The following is a 15,426-nucleotide window of genomic DNA, read 5'->3' on the forward strand; positions in this document are numbered from 1 at the left end:
CACCCAGGGCTGTCGCAAGAGATGCTTCTCTCAGTGTCAGCGCAGTCTGTGTCAGAGAAAACAGGTAGAACAGGAGGCAAGCAAGCCCCGAGTCCTTGAAATGCAGAGGAGAGCAGTCCTGCTCCTCCACCACCAATATAAACACAACAGACCCGCTCTTCTGTTCAGCATCCTGCAGACCCTGCACTGCAACCTTGTGAAGCTCTCTGAACCTGCCCTCTGAAGCTCTGAACCTGCTCTCTGAAGCTCTGAACCTGCTCTCTGAAGCCAATATCAAGTTTAAACAGGGTCAAACGCCACCACCAAAGAGGAGAGGAGGTAAAAACCCAAAGCCAACCATGTACCTATCTTTGCCAAAGTCTCCTGTTCGATCCAGCACTGGGTTAGCAACCTGGTTTTAGGGATGCAGCCAGGATTGCCTGGCAGATAATGGTTATAAATGGGAGCGGGGAAGATTGAGACTAAATGTTAGGAAGAATTTCTTTATGATGAAGGTGGGGTTGCTCAGGGAAGCTGTGGATACCCCATTCCTGGAGAGGTTCAAGGCCAGGTTGGATGGGGCTTGGAGCCCCTGATCCAGTGGGAGGTGTCCCTACCCATGGCAGGGGGTGGAACTGGATGATCTTTAAGGTCTCTTCCAACACAAACCATTCTATGAATGCAAACTCTTACAGTAGGGACACACTGGAACATCCAAGACAAGCAAGACTCAGGCAAGAGCAATCCAGGATTATGCCTGCTGCCAGGAGAGGGTTTGGCTTGGAATTCCTTCTGGTCACAGAGCTGGAATGCTGTTGGGTCAGTGCTAACTGCAGACCCAGGCTCCTTTCCCTGGGACCATGCAAAGGGAGGCAGCTGCTCCAGACAGCCCAGCCTGCAGGATCTTGCAGGTGTTTCCAAGATACTCAGATAAACACAGCGAGGTACAGTGCTTGCAGGGACTTGCGTACCACAATTGTTCTTGAAAGATGGGAATCCACACAGGAATAAAAACCACAAGAAATTGTGAAATGCACCAGCCTTCCTCAGTAGGAAGCTGAGCTGGAGCTACAAAGGCAGGTAGAAGGTACCAGATCACATCTCCTCACTAGCTCTGCAGTCAAGACAAGAGGAAATGGCCTCAAGTTGCACCAGGGAAGGTTTAGATTGGATATTAGAAAATATTTCTTTACCAGAAGAAATTAGAAGAGGCTGTCCAGAGCAGTGGTGGAGTTCCCATCCCTGGAGGGGTTCAAAAAGTGTGGAGATCATAGAATCACCAGGTTGGAAGAGACTCACTGGATCATTGAGTCCAACCATCCCCATCAATCACTAACCCATGTCCCTCAGCGCCTCGTCCACCCGTCCCTTAAACCCCTCCAGGGAAGGGGACTCAACCCCCTCCCTGGGCAGCCTCTGCCAGTGCCCAATGACCCTTTCCGTGAAAAATTTTTTCCTAATGTTCAGCACTTCAGGACATGGTTTAGCTGGCACGGTTGGACTGTCTGAGCTTAGAGGTCTTTTCAAACTTAAATAATTCTATGTTTCATCCCCAAAGATCCTAACATGCAACAGCAGCAGGTGAGATGACGCTGGAGGCACGAGACTGCATCACTTTACCAGCTGTGAAGTTCCCAACTCTTTTAAGGAATGCTTTGCACTTCCTTCCTTTGCAAAGCATCTCTAGTTATCGGCCAGGCAAATCCTGGTTGTACCTCCAGCAGCATCCCACTCCTGGGGACAGAGGGAGGGATGGCACTTCTGTGTGGGCGTTGAGTAATCGCTGCTGTCACTGCCTCAGGCTATTTTTAGAAGAGATCATGGCATTAGCGGCAAAAGGAGAGCGAGTACAAACCTAGAATAAAGGTGCCTCTTCCTCTTACAGCTCTGCACGCGCAGCTAGAACAGAGGGCACAGGAGGGAAGCTGAACAACCTTCAGCTAGAGAATAGCCAACCCCAGGTGTTTACTGCTGCCTCCTTCTCCTTCTTTAGTCCTTGTTGTAGGTAGAGCCAGTGCCAGAAGCTGCTGCTGACAATGCCAACCCTCAAGCGAGCACAACTATACACAGATATTCAGCACATTGTCCTTTTCCCCGCCTGCAGCATCGCAGCTGGTTCAGAGCTTGCCCTGAAGTTCACAGAATCATAGAATCACCAGGTTGGAAAAGACCCACTGGATCATCGAGTCCAACCATTCCCATCAATCACTAACCCATGTCCCTCAGCGCCTCATCCACCCGTCCCTTAAACCCCTCCAGGGAAGGGGACTCAACCCCCTCCCTGGGCAGCCTCTGCCACTGCCCAATCACCCTTTCCGTAAAAAATTGTTTCCTAATGTTGATGGGGTGTGTTTACAGGAGGGATTTCAGTTGTCTGCGCTGGGAGCAAATATACCTTGTACAAACTTGGAAAACCCGACGGCGGTTATTTCAGGAGCACGTAGCAGGGCTTCACACGTTCAAAAGTTACCGAAAATGGGATTGTTGGACACTGTTCACAGGCGCTTTGGCCACCGCGCCTTGGAAGGGCTCCAAGCAGGACATCTGCGTGCAGCACAGGGCTCCTGGGCTTTCCCGGCCACGGGATGTTGGACAACTCGCCTGCTGCTCTGTTCCAGCTCCCCAGCTGCGCGGGGACGTCGCTTCCATGTCCCACAAAGAGACAGGCAGAGCAGCAATGAGAACTCCTAGGGTTTTTTTTCCTCTATGAAGTGCAAGGGGCTGCACCTACAGAGGGAATCACCCAGGGTTTGTCTCAGTGATGTCCCTCAAACTAAAAAAAAACTTCAATTATTTTTAAAGCAACGTCCTTCAGCTGCTTTTACAGGAGGGCAGTTTAGCCAAGGGTTTGAAGATCAAAGAGGCAAAACCTCAAGTCTTAGAAACCCAGCTGGAATCCAACCAGAAGACAAAGATTAAGTTTTTTTTTCCAAGCCAGAGTTGCAGGCACAATGAAGAACCATAAAACCACTGTTCTCAGGGAAGGGAAGTGCAGAGTCTCAGTGACCTGAGTTCATCTGGAGCACCTCCCATCCAACGACAGGCTGGGAGAGTTGAGGTTGTTCAGCTTGGAGAAGAGAAGGCTGCAGGGAGACCTTAGAGCAGCTTCCAGTGCTCAAAGGGGCTCCAGGAAAGCTGGGGAGAGGCTCTGGATCAGGGAGGGCAGGGACAGGATGAGGGGGAATGGTTTTAAGTTGAAAGAGGGGAGATTGAGATGAGATCTTAGGAAGAAATGTTCTGCTGTGAGGGTTGGGGAGGCCCTGGCTCAGGTTGCCCAGAGCAGTGGTGACTGCCCCATCCCTGGAGGGGTTCAAGGCCAGGTTGGATGGGGCTTGGAGCCCCTGATCCAGTGGGAGGTGTCCCTGCCCATGGCAGGGGTAGAACTGGATGGGCTTTGAGGTCCCTTCCAACCCAAAACCATTCCGTGATTCTATAATCTGACCCACACCAGATTTCTTTGCAGACCACTGGAAACGCACCAATCCAGCAACTGGGACAGAAACACAACAGTAACCAACTGGGAAAACAATACAAGAAACCCCCGTGGCCTTTAGCACGATGATGATTCAGAGAGAGAAACTGCTGCAGGGCACCGAGGGTAAGGAACACGACAAACTCTTGACAACCTGTTCAGCAAGGTCTCCCAAGCCAAACCAAACACGCCGTGTCGTTCTCCATGGTTAGAGTGTGTACCTATCAGCAAAGGAAATCCTGAAAGGCTTATGATTTCAAGACACTGATAGGGCTCTTGTACCCTGCATTGTGTCTCCAGGACAAAGAAGTGCAGGCACAATTAGGAAATATCCATGCTAACAACATTGGTCATCAATCTCCTACTTGGAGAGGGCTCACATCAAAGAAATCAAGTCCTTCAACCTCATGTTGCTCGTGTACAGAGCAGGAGGAGCTTTATGTGTCTGAAGAAGGTCTAGCAGATGAAGATCCTCACCCCAAACACAGCAGCTCAGTTCCCTCCACTGATGTTAACGGGGCCACCGAGAGCAACTTGACACAAATGGAGCTTTTCCCAGCCCCACCAAGAGAATAAACAGATACCAGGCGCTCAGCAAGGGCAGCTGTGCCAAAACCATCACATACTCCTGTATCTCTCATCCCATCTGGCAAGATCACAGCATAGAGAAGGGTGTAAACACGGCACCGAAACACCCCAAGGGATTCTCACTTCTAGCTTTCTGCTACAGCCTCCAGTCCACCTCCCATGTGCTGGACCGAGGTGGCCCTTTGGGAAATGTTCCAGATCTGTTTGGACGTCGCAAGGGAGAGGAAGAAAAATGGGTTTCTCTTTTCTCTTCCCTTACTCCACTCCCTTACGCTCCCATATGCACTGATCCAGATTACAGAGCAACAGCTTACAGGATTTAAAAATAGCCGTCCCCAACCCTTTCCCCCAAGTCAGCTCACACCCTGCACGCAACTCTGAGGGAGGACTTAAAAGACGCAACCCAGAACATTTTTACCTTGGATGGAGGATTCCCACCTTCTTCTGGAGCAGCCTGTCCATTCTGCAAAGGAAAAGAACCTGCTGTTAGCTCACACCATGCATGGAACTGCTCCTCACTCCCCCGTACAAAGGCTGGTGGCTTTAGGAGCCCTTCATGCAGGACAAGCAGGGGAGGATGCCAGTTTGAGACACAGTATGAGACGGTTGAACACTCCCATACCCAGAGAGGACACTGTCTGCCAAGGAAAGAAAACGTGTTTAACAGAAGAGTGAAATAGTTTTTCCTGGTGTCCAGCCTGAACCTCCCCTGGTGGAGCTTGAGGCCATTCCCTCTCGTCCTGTCCCCTGTCCCTTGGGAGAAGAGCCCAGCTCCCTCCTCTCCACAACCTCCTTTCAGGGAGTTGCAGAGAGCAATGAGGTCTCCCCTCAGCCTCCTCTTCTCCAGGCTAAACACCCCCAGCTCTCTCAGACGCTCCTCTTGTTCTCCAGCCCCTTCCCCAGCTTCGTTGCTCTTCTCTGGACTCGCTCCAGAGCCTCAACATCCTTCTTGTGGTGAGGGGCCCAGAACTGAACACAGGATTCGAGGAGCGGTCTCCCCAGTGCCGAGTCCAGAGGGAGAAGAACCTCCCTGGCCCTGCTGGCCACGCCGTTTCTGATCCAAGCCAAGATGCCATTGGCCTTCTTGGCCGCCTGGGCCCCTGCTGGCTCCTGTTCAGTCGCTGTCAACCAACACCCCCAGGTCCTTCTCCTCCAGGCAGTTTCCAGCCAGACTTCTCCTAGTCTGGAGCTGCTCAGGGTTGTTGTGCCCCAAGTGCAGGACCCGGCATTTGGCCTTGTTAAACCTCATCCCATTGGTCTCAGCCCAAGATCAGGTGGAAGTGCTGCTAGATGCAGTTAAACAGCCATTTTGCCGTGATGTTGGCTTTAATTTGAACGCTTATCAGTTCTTTATTACCTATCACAGCTGATAATGCTGCCATAATCCCCATCACCTGCTTGGCTCCAGGCCACCTCTGGCCCGCGAGTCCAGCTTGTGCTGCTGGAGCTCCAGACAAAGTCACAGCAGGTGACCTCAACCGCCTGGAACGGCACCGGCCGGTCACACTCCGCGCTGCACCGGAGACGTGGCAGGTTCCAAACAGAACTGTGCCTGGAGGAGCCAGCAGGAGCAGAAGCAGGTGGGATTTACTTAAACACAGAGCAAGATAAGCACGTACGTAAGGTTTCCTGCAGGCTGTGGAGAAAAACAAGGGCAAGAAGATTTTTGCTTAGAGACCTATTTGTACCACGGTCTCAGGCTCCAAAAATTCATGGAAGTCGCTCTCTCTTTTAACAAGGCAGATTTATTCACTCCTGTTTTGATGGACTTTCTTTAGCGAGGACAGGCTGAGAGAGTTGGGGTTGTTCAGCCTGGAGAAGAGAAGGCTCCAGGGAGACCTCAGAGCAGCTTCCAGGACTGAAAGGGGCTCCAGGAAAGCTGGGGAGGGGCTCTGGATCAGGGAGGGCAGGGATGAGATGAGGGGGAATGGGTTTAAGCTGAAGAAAGAGAGGTTTAGATTGGATTTTAGGAATAAATGCCTTCCTGTGAGGGTGGGGATGTCCTGGCCCAGGCTGCCCAGAGCAGGGGTGGCTGCCCCATCCCTGGAGGGGCTCAAGGCCAGGTTGGATGGGGCTTGGAGCCCCTGATCCAGTGGGAGGTGTCCCTGCCCGTGGCAGGGGTGGGACTGGATGGGCTTTGAGGTCCCTTCCAACTCAAACCATTCTGTGATATGATATGATTCTACAACCTGACATCCACGTTAGGAGTACACTATCCCCTTCTCCCTCTCGTGCCAAATTTAACTTGCACTGCCATTTAATGCAAAGCGAAACTGGCATTTGTTGGTCTTGAGAGATCTTTGGGGCCATTGAGAAAACCTCCCTCTAACGACGCCCTCGCTTTCTGTGACATTCAATGGGTGCTTCCAGGTTGATGCTCTCCTGCTTTACAGAAGGTCGTCATCGCTGCTGCTCTCAAAGTGCTTGCGGGTAGCTCGCAAGAAGAGGTGGAACACTAAAAAGCTAAATTTAAGCACAAGTTCAGTTTTCGGATACTTCAAATCCACAGCCTGAGTCTCCACGTATCTTCATCGCTAGGTCTCTCCACCCCACCTGCAGCCCCTCACAGAACAGCTTAGTCCTTCCACGATGTGGACGACCACCACAACAGGGACGACCCCCGCACCAGCTGGGGAGAAAACCTCCTACCTCACGGCCTGATGCTGGCCCTGCAACATTTACATCAATAAGAATCCACCCCGAGCTCCATAACTCACCTTAGCACCAACTTAAACTGGGATGGAGTTCCTCAGCATCTCCAGCCAACGGCTGACAAAGGCAACAGCGCTACCAGCAAGCCAAGTTCTTCTTGAGGACCGTTGCCCTGACGTTTACACAGAGCTCTTGGTGCCATTAACACAAAGAATAGTTGAGAAGTGAAGTAAGGTTTCATGTTTATGTAGAGCCTCCATAAAGAGGGGGGAGGTATCATGCTCAAGATAACCAGACTGGGAAACGCGCTTATGTTTACTGGCTTAGCTGCCTCTGATCAACAATTCATAACTCTCTGCTAATCAAAACCAAAGCTCAAGGAGGGCTGTTTACATCTAAAACAGCTTACAAAGTAGAATTTCCATTCTGCCTGGATCATGCTCCAGAGAACAGATCTTCAAGGCACATATCAGGAGGGCGGCGGGCTGACGCAGAGGACAAAATCCTTTATTCCCCCAGGGAAGAGCAACACATGGTGAGTGAACGCAGGGTCCATCCAACCCCTCACCTTCAAGGAGGAGTCAGGAGACACCAAGTGCTACCTCCAGGCCTTCTGAGTGCTGCATTTCACCACCTCCCTACCCCAAGGAACACGTGTCCTACACGCTGCTGTAGCCAGGAATCCATCCTACCTGGGGATGGAAGGGATGCGGAAAGAAAGTCCATGCCAGGGAGGTTTCCTGGGCTTGCAGATCCATGGTCTTAGAGGGATGAAGCTCCTGATGAAACGTTCACACTCTCAAGCTGACATAAGACAGATGTGTAAGGAGAGAACTGCAGTATTGAGAGCCAAGAGCTTTCCTTCTACCCCAGAGCAAACCCAGTCCTTATTCCCTCATAAGGAATTAAAGAGCCATTTGTAAGCGTCCGAGATGGAAACACACTCGCAGCTACAAACTCATCACCTCCGAGATAAAATACGGCCATTCACCACGTTGTAAGTAGAGCTGAAATAATTTGTGGGTTTCTCAGTTTGACATTTATCTCTTTACAAACGCTTTCTCGCTGCACTCCCCCTGCACACCACGCAGAGCGCGGGAGCGTGTTTGCCTCCGTGCCAGATGCCCTCTCGCAGCACATTGTTCTCGGGGCTGGAAAGGAGCCTCCTGGATGTCCTGCTCTGCAAGCAACCCCAGAGATCTCCCTGCAGGCAGCAACCACGCGATACCCGCGGCAATGAAAGCATCGAGAGCACCCTTAGCAAGTTTGTGAGTGAGACTAAGCTGGGTGGGAGCGTGGATCTGCTGGAGGGTTGAGAGGCTTCAAAGGGATCTGAATTGGCTGGATCCATGGGCTGAGACCAGTGGGATGAGGTTTACCAAGGCCAAATGCCGGGTCCTGCACTTGGGGCACAACAACCCTGAGCAGCTCCAGACTAGGAGAAGTCTGGCTGGAAACTGCCTGGAGGAGAAGGACCTGGGGGTGTTGGTTGACAGCGACTGAACAGGAGCCAGCAGGGGCCCAGGTGGCCAAGAAGGCCAATGGCATCTTGGCTTGGATCAGACACGACGTGGCCAGCAGGGCCAGGGAGGTTCTTCTCCCTCTGGACTCGGCACTGGTGAGACCGCTCCTCGAATCCTGGGGTCAGTTCTGGGCCCCTCACCACAAGAAGGATGTTGAGGCTCTGGAGCGAGTCCAGAGAAGAGCAACGAAGCTGGGGAAGGGGCTGGAGAACAAGAGGAGCGTCTGAGAGAGCTGGGGGTGTTTAGCCTGGAGAAGAGGAGGCTGAGGGGAGACCTCATTGCTCTCTGCAACTCCCTGAAAGGAGGTTGTGGAGAGGAGGGAGCTGGGCTCTTCTCCCAAGGGACAGGGGACAGGACGAGAGGGAATGGCCTCAAGCTCCGCCAGGGGAGGGTCAGGCTGGACATTAGGAAAAAATTCTTCACAGAAAGGTTCATTGGTCCCTGTCAGAGGCTGCCCAGGGAGGGGGTTGAGTCCCCTTCCCTGGAGGGGTTTAAGGGACGGGTGGATGAGGTGCTGAGGGACATGGGTTAGTGATTGATGGGAATGGTTGGACTCGATGATCTGATTTGTCTTTTCCAACCTGGTGATTCTGTGATTCTAAGACAGAGCCACGGCTCTTCCCATGGGTGCCCAGGTCCGTAAAGAGGGGTACGGATGGTGGCAGAGCAAGGCTTGGGCTACCAAGAAGGTTGTGGCATGTGCCTCAGCTGGGACCAGCAGCTCGTCCCTGCAGCTTTCCAGCCGGCACCGCTCTGGGGCGAGCGGAAACAGGGATTACAGAGCTAATCTGATGGGCACGTGGAGCCACAGCCCAGCAGCAAGGGCACCTCTGGGGGAGCGAGAGCTAAAACTGCCCCAGAAGTAGTACAAACCCTCCTGCACACACGCCGCTCTAATAAGTTTTCTTAATTGCACGCAGAAAAGTACATTGGAAACAAGCACACGCGGTTACGCAACTGCCAGCCTGGCTGAACTTGGGAGATATTTATCTTAGGACATCTTGCATTTTAAATCCCTTTAATTCCACATAATCTGCAGCACAGGGAACAATTTACAGGACAGGCGAGCGCTGCTCTGAACTGAAACCAGGACGAGTTGCACCCATGGTGGGACTGAGCAAGACCGTGCCCACTGCTGGGGCCGTCGAGGGCTGCGCTCAGCAGTCAGCACCATCAGCATAAGTCAGCCTGGATTATTGACAACTCTGCAGAGAAAAGCAGCCCAATGCTATTTCTGGACCTCTTGGGTTTGACCGGTCACTTCTCAGATGCCCAGACACAATCCAGCAAGGGTACCTGGTATCCAGAGATGCTCTTTTATAGAACGATGGAACAGTTTGGGTTGGAAGGGACCTCAAAGCCCACCCAGTCCCACCCCTGCCATGGGCAGGGACACCTCCCACTGGATCAGGGGCTCCAAGCCCCATCCAACCTGGCCTTGAACCCCTCCAGGGATGGGGCAGCCACCACTGCTCTGGACAACTGGGATGAACTGTGAAGCATTCAAGCAGGAATAAGCAGGGGAAGAGACCCTTCATCCCAGAACTTATGCTACTTCAACATAAGAACAAGGCATTTTATTATTATTATTAACTGGAATTTATGGATCTCACCTACTGCAGTTGAGTCACCTTCCCTGGAGGGGTTTAAGGGACGGGTGGACGAGGTGCTGAGGGACATGGGTTAGTGATTGATGGGAATGGTTGGACCTAATGATCCAATGGGTCTCTTCCAACCTGATGATTCTATGATTCTATGAAAAAACAATTCTGCAAATGTTAAGCTCTCCAAAAGAACTCAGGAAGCCCAAAGAGACTGAGGAGTCTGCACAAGACGTATCAGAGACGACAGCCACTCGGCTTCCTCCTGTCTTTTGATCATTGTTTTATGCACTGTTCAGCTAAGATGCTTGAAAAAGATAATTATTCATGAATAAGCTCCTGCTCGGTTAAGGATGACACAAAAAAGAATTAGCTTGGAGTGGTTGGTCTTGGCGTAATCCCCCATCAGTTGTGTTTGTGTAGCAAGACAAGAGCGTAAAGAAAAGCACAGCCCCGATGACAGCATCCATCGCTATGGTGATAAAGTCATTCGGGTCCACTCTCTGCTGCTCGTACTCTGCCCCGGCCAGGTTTTTTTTGCTCCATAAGCAATATTTGGAATAATATAAGCAGCAGAGAGAATGGGGGACGGAAGGGGAGGAAGGAAAAAGTATTCCAAAGCCAGCGCAGTCCCCGGGACAGAGGGATTCGTCTGCTGCGAGGGTTCAGTTCAAGCTCCCACTGCCGCCCGCTCCTAGAATGGCTCCAGCGGGGCAGGACAAGGGGCACCAGCAGCCCATGCCCAACGCTCCTGGAGGGCAGTGGAAAAAACCCAAATCCCTTAACAATAGGAGTGATGCCTCCACCGGTGCGGTGACAGCACCTCTGCTCCGTGACTCAGAAAGCAAAGGTTGGAGAAAGCCGGTTTCTAACCTGGATGGCAGCGATCCCAGGGTAATTTACGTAACTGGCGTTCCAGAAAAGTCTCTTTGGTTTCTCAGCGGTGCTGCCTTGGCCAGGAGAGGTGAAAACTTTCTCCTGGGCCCCTAGCCTTGGTGATTTTAACCTCTCGAGGTGCAAATCTCCCCCTGAGCCCCAGTCCCAATCCCTGAACCTGGCAGCAGCCAGGTTCATTGGTGAAGAGCATCCTTGTTTTCCTCGCTGGAGTCAAGTTGCAGGTACCTGCTCACCTCAAAACAAAGGGATGTAAGTTGCTAACATCCCACTTGTGATCCTGAGAGATAAAAAGGCCAATCTGCAGAAGTATCACCTTCCAGTGGCTCCTGACCCTGACCTAGAGCTCCGGCCAAGGTAAGATGGGGGAAGGGGATACAGCAGAGGCAGCCCCTCCAGTTTCAGTTGACAATTAACACACTCATTACTAAAGCAGTGAGAAAAACAGCTCTTGCTGCTGCCCTTTATCTCCACAGCTGACAAATACACAGGACCCAGCCAGCAGTTTCCGCTCCGGAGAGATCCCGTGGTGCTGACACAGCGCCTGCCTGGCACCTGGGAGACCTGAGATTAAGTAGTAAATGAGTCTCGCCCATGGCATTCGCTGCCCTGGGCACAGGCTTCGTTTCCTCCTCTTACGAGTCTAGTTGCGTTTTCTGGCTATCTTTTCCCACTTAGAAGAAGAGAAACCACAAATAAAAAAGCCCTGTCTCCCAGGAATAAGCTACAACCTGGCTCGGGGTGCATGGTTTTAACAACCCAGTTGCCCCAGGACTTTTCTCGTCTTCCACCTTCGAGCACAAGCCCATCCCTGTCACTCATAAAATCATAGAATCACCAGGTTGGAAGAGACTCACTGGATCATCGAGTCCAACCATTCCCATCAAACACTAACCCATGTCCCTCAGCACCTCATCCACCCGTCCCTTAAACCCCTCCAGGGAAGGGGACTCAACCCCCTCCCTGGGCAGCCTCTGCCACTGCCCAATGACCCTTTCTGTGAAAAATTATTTCCTAATGTCCAGCCTAAACCTCCCCTGGTGGAGCTTGAGGCCATTCCCTCTCGTCCTGTCCCCTGTCCCTTGGGAGAAGAGCCCAGCTCCCTCCTCTCCACAACCTCCTCTCAGGGAGTTGCAGAGGGCAATGAGGTCTCCCCTCAGCCTCCTCTTCTCCAGGCTAAACACCCCCAGCTCTCTCAGCTGCTCCTCTTGTTCTCCAGCCCCTTCCCCAGCTTCGTTGCTCTTCTCTGGACTCGCTCCAGAGCCTCAACATCCTTCTTGTGGTGAGGGGCCCAGAACTGAACACAGGATTCGAGGAGCGGTCTCCCCAGTGCCGAGTCCAGAGGGAGAAGAACCTCCCTGGACCTGCTGGCCACGCCGTTTCTGATACTCAAGCAGATGCTCTCTGCTCCCTCCAGGAGAATCCGTGCTGTATCCAGCCGATGAAAATTAAGCACGCTCCCCTCTGATGGGTAGCAGCTCCCCGCTGTCAGCGGAGAAACGCTGCCTCTACTCACAGCCGACGGCTCGTAATTTTGAATGGGAATAAGCAAATCTGACTGATTTGCCCTCAACAACATCCCTAAGTGCGATAGAGAAGCCTGACAGCATCGAAGCCGAGACAGAACGATGGGAAAGCATCAAGGTCTGAGCAAACAGCCCGACAGCATCGAATCCAGGGAAAAGAGAATCACAGAATCACTAGGTTGGAAAAGATCCACTGGATCATTGAGCCCAACCATTCCCATCAATCACTAAATGATGGGAAAGCATCAAGGTGTGGGTAAACACCTGGGACAAAGTCTTCGCCGGGAGAGCTGCTGGTTCCAATTTGGATGAGATGATGTTTAACTAATGAGCGCCAGAGCACAGGCACAACCTGCCCCAAGCTGTCCCTTTATTCCGAAGGGGCTGTGATGGAGCCTGCAGATGTGGACAGATGCTGCGCGCTGCCCCGCACATCTGGCTCAGAGGTCTGAATTGGAAAGAAAAGAGCAAGGCAAAAGAGGGAAGAACAGACACCTAAAGCGACACAGGATTGTGATTAGAGTTTGAAACTCAGGCCTCTGAGTGCAGATGGGGCTGGGGAGTAAGAGAGAGAGGAGACGTGCAAGACCCTGAATCGCAGATATTTATTCCCTGGGCCTTCAGTGGTGGCCGCCTGGATGTCTGGAAGGAGATTTAGGAGCGCGCTGCTTATGCTCCCTGGATAATCGAAGGCTGCAAGAGCAGCAGTGCAGCCAGGGAGCCCCAACACGGCAGCAGCCCCAGAGCCCCAGCGCTGGGCACCTACCGGGAGCTCCAGGCTGCCCGTACCGAGCCCCGGGCGCTGCATCCCGAGCTCCGGGCAGCCCTGCCGTGCACACCCGAGCACCGGGAGCCCGGGGCATTGCACCCTGAGCACCGGGAGCATCACCGGGTAGCCCTACCGTGCACACTGGAGCACCGGGAGCAGCACCGGGCAGCCCTACCGTGCACAGCTGAGCCCCGAGAGCCCCGGGCATCGCACCCCGAGCCCTGAGAGCAGCACTGGGCAGCGCTACCATGCACACCTGAGCCCTGAGAGCCCCGGGCACCGCACCCTGAGCCCCGGGAGCATCACTAGGCAGCCCTACCGTGCACACTGAAGCCCAGGGAGCATCACCGGGTAGCCCTACCGTGCACACTGGAGCCCCGGGAGCCCCGGGCACCGCACCCCGAGCCCCGAGAGCAGCTCCGGGCAGCGCTACCATGCACATCCGAGCCTCGGGAGCAGCTCCAGGGCAGCCCTACCGGGCACACCGCAGCCCCGGGAGCCTCGGGCATCGCACCCCGAGCCCCGGGAGCAGCTCTGGGCAACCCTACCGTGCACATCCGAGCACCGGAGGCCACCGGCAGCAGCACCGAACAGCACACACCGAGCCCCAGGCGCCTCGGGCACCACACCCCGAGCTCCGGGAGCTGCACCGGGCAGCCCTACCGTGCACACCCGAGCGCCGGGAGCCCCGGGCACCGCACCCCAAGCCCCGGGAGCAGCACCGGGCAGCCCTGCCGTGCACCCCCGAGCCCCGGGAGCCCCGGGCACCGCACCCTGAGCCCCGGGAGCAGCCCCGGGCAGCCCTACCGTGCACACCCGAGCACCGGAGGCCACCGGCAGCAGCACCGAACAGCACACTGGAGCACTGGGAGCCTCGGGCACCGCACCCCGAGCTCCGGGAGCCGCACTGGGCAGCCCTACCGGGCACACCTGAGCCCTGAGAGCCCCGGGCACCGCACCCCAAGCCCCGAGAGCAGCCCCGGGGCAGCCCCATCCTGCACCCCGGAGCCCCGTCCCCCCGGTCCCTGTCCCCGCAGCCGAGGTTGGGGGGGGGGGGGCAGGCAGCTCGGAGAGGCCGTGCCGGTCGCTCCTTTGTTCGGCGCAGCTCCCCCCCCCACCCCATCCATCCATCCTCAAGCCCGGGGAGGCCCCCGCTCACCTCGGTGTCCAGATGCACCATCTCCATGTCGGGCCAGGGCTCGGCCAGCTGGGCGAGCGGCATCGCGGCTGCCGGGGCCCCGCGGGGCTCGCAGCGCCCGTGCCCGCAGCCCGAACCGGGCGGGGCGGGGCGGTCACCGCCCCCGGGAGGACCCGGGGGGGGGAAAGGGCCGGGGCCAGCCCCCTCCTGCCCGATCAAGCCGCTCCCAGCCCCATCCGAGCCGGCCTGGAACACCCGCAGGGATGGGGCAGCCCCCGCTGCTCCAGGCAACCTGCGCCGGTGCCTCCCCGCCCACACAGGAAAACATTTCTTCCTAATCAATCTAAACCTCCCTTGTTTCAGCTTAAACGCAGCCCCTCCTCGTCCTATCCCTGCCCTCCCCGAGTCGGAGCCCCTCCCCAGCTTTCCTGCAGCCCCTTGCAGCTCTAGAAACTGCTCTAAGGTCTCCCCGCAGCCTTCTCTTCTCCATCCCCAACTCTCTCAGCCTGTCAAATCTTTAATTTGCTGGTTTATGAAAAGAAACAGGAATTTGTTAGTTTTAGTTAGGTGCACAGCCGTCTTTTTCTTCCAGCCTAAACAAGTCTTTGCTCCATAAAGCTTCATCTTTCCTGCCTTTTGTCAAGCTCATGGTCAGCCCGCCTGTCTTTCTGCTGTGAAATATGGAGGGGTTTTCTGCATCTCAATAGACCTACAGTCATAGAATCATAGAATCACCAGGTTGGAAAAGACCCACCGGATCATCGAGTCCAACCATTCCCATCAATCACTAACCCATGTCCCTCAGCACCTCGTCCACCCGTCCCTTAAACCCCTCCAGGGAAGGGGACTCAACCCCCTCCCTGGGCAGCCTCTGACAGTGCCCAGTGACCCTTTCCATGAAATATCTTTTCCTAATGTCCATCCTGAACCTCCCCTGGTGGAGCTTGAGGTCCCTGTCTCCCTTTCCTCAATGAGCTGCACGAGGCCTCGCTCTTCCTTTCAAACGGTTCCTCTGGATATTTTACTGTTAACCTCCCACCGTGACCTTGAAATCGCAGACTTGCTTCTCCACTGGTTTCTACACCGCCCTGTAACTCTGCTTTTCCACACTTCAAAAGGAATTTCTCTTATTTCTAACTTATTTTCCCTCCTGTTTATAAGAACAGTCATGACCTTGGAGTCAGAGATTTCCCAGGTGTTAATAACCAGCCAGGCTGAGATTACACCCTCAGCTGCTGCAGGTAACAGCTCAGCACCTGGTCCTGCCCAATTTCCCTGTATAAC

General features: G+C 54.3%; 1 protein-coding gene across 3 annotated transcripts in view; it reads right to left on the bottom strand.

Moving 5' to 3' along the window:
* The window catches only part of RPS6KA1 (ribosomal protein S6 kinase A1), a 55,297-nt gene extending 41,009 nt beyond the window's left edge, over positions 1-14,288 (bottom strand). For 2 of the 3 annotated variants that reach the window (XM_069875550.1, XM_069875547.1), the window contains exons 1-2: positions 14,164-14,288; positions 4,458-4,502 (exon numbers count right to left, since the gene is read on the bottom strand). In XM_069875550.1, the coding sequence (XP_069731651.1) occupies positions 4,458-4,502; positions 14,164-14,226 (108 nt within the window). In that variant the 5' untranslated portion in view covers positions 14,227-14,288. The remainder of the gene's footprint in view (positions 1-4,457; positions 4,503-14,163) is intronic. The other variant, XM_069875549.1, reaches the window with a different exon arrangement.
* Between the last annotated feature and the right edge of the window lie 1,138 nt (positions 14,289-15,426).

This window comes from Phaenicophaeus curvirostris, chromosome 23, assembly GCF_032191515.1.
Source record: "Phaenicophaeus curvirostris isolate KB17595 chromosome 23, BPBGC_Pcur_1.0, whole genome shotgun sequence".
Taxonomy (NCBI): domain Eukaryota; kingdom Metazoa; phylum Chordata; class Aves; order Cuculiformes; family Cuculidae; genus Phaenicophaeus; species Phaenicophaeus curvirostris.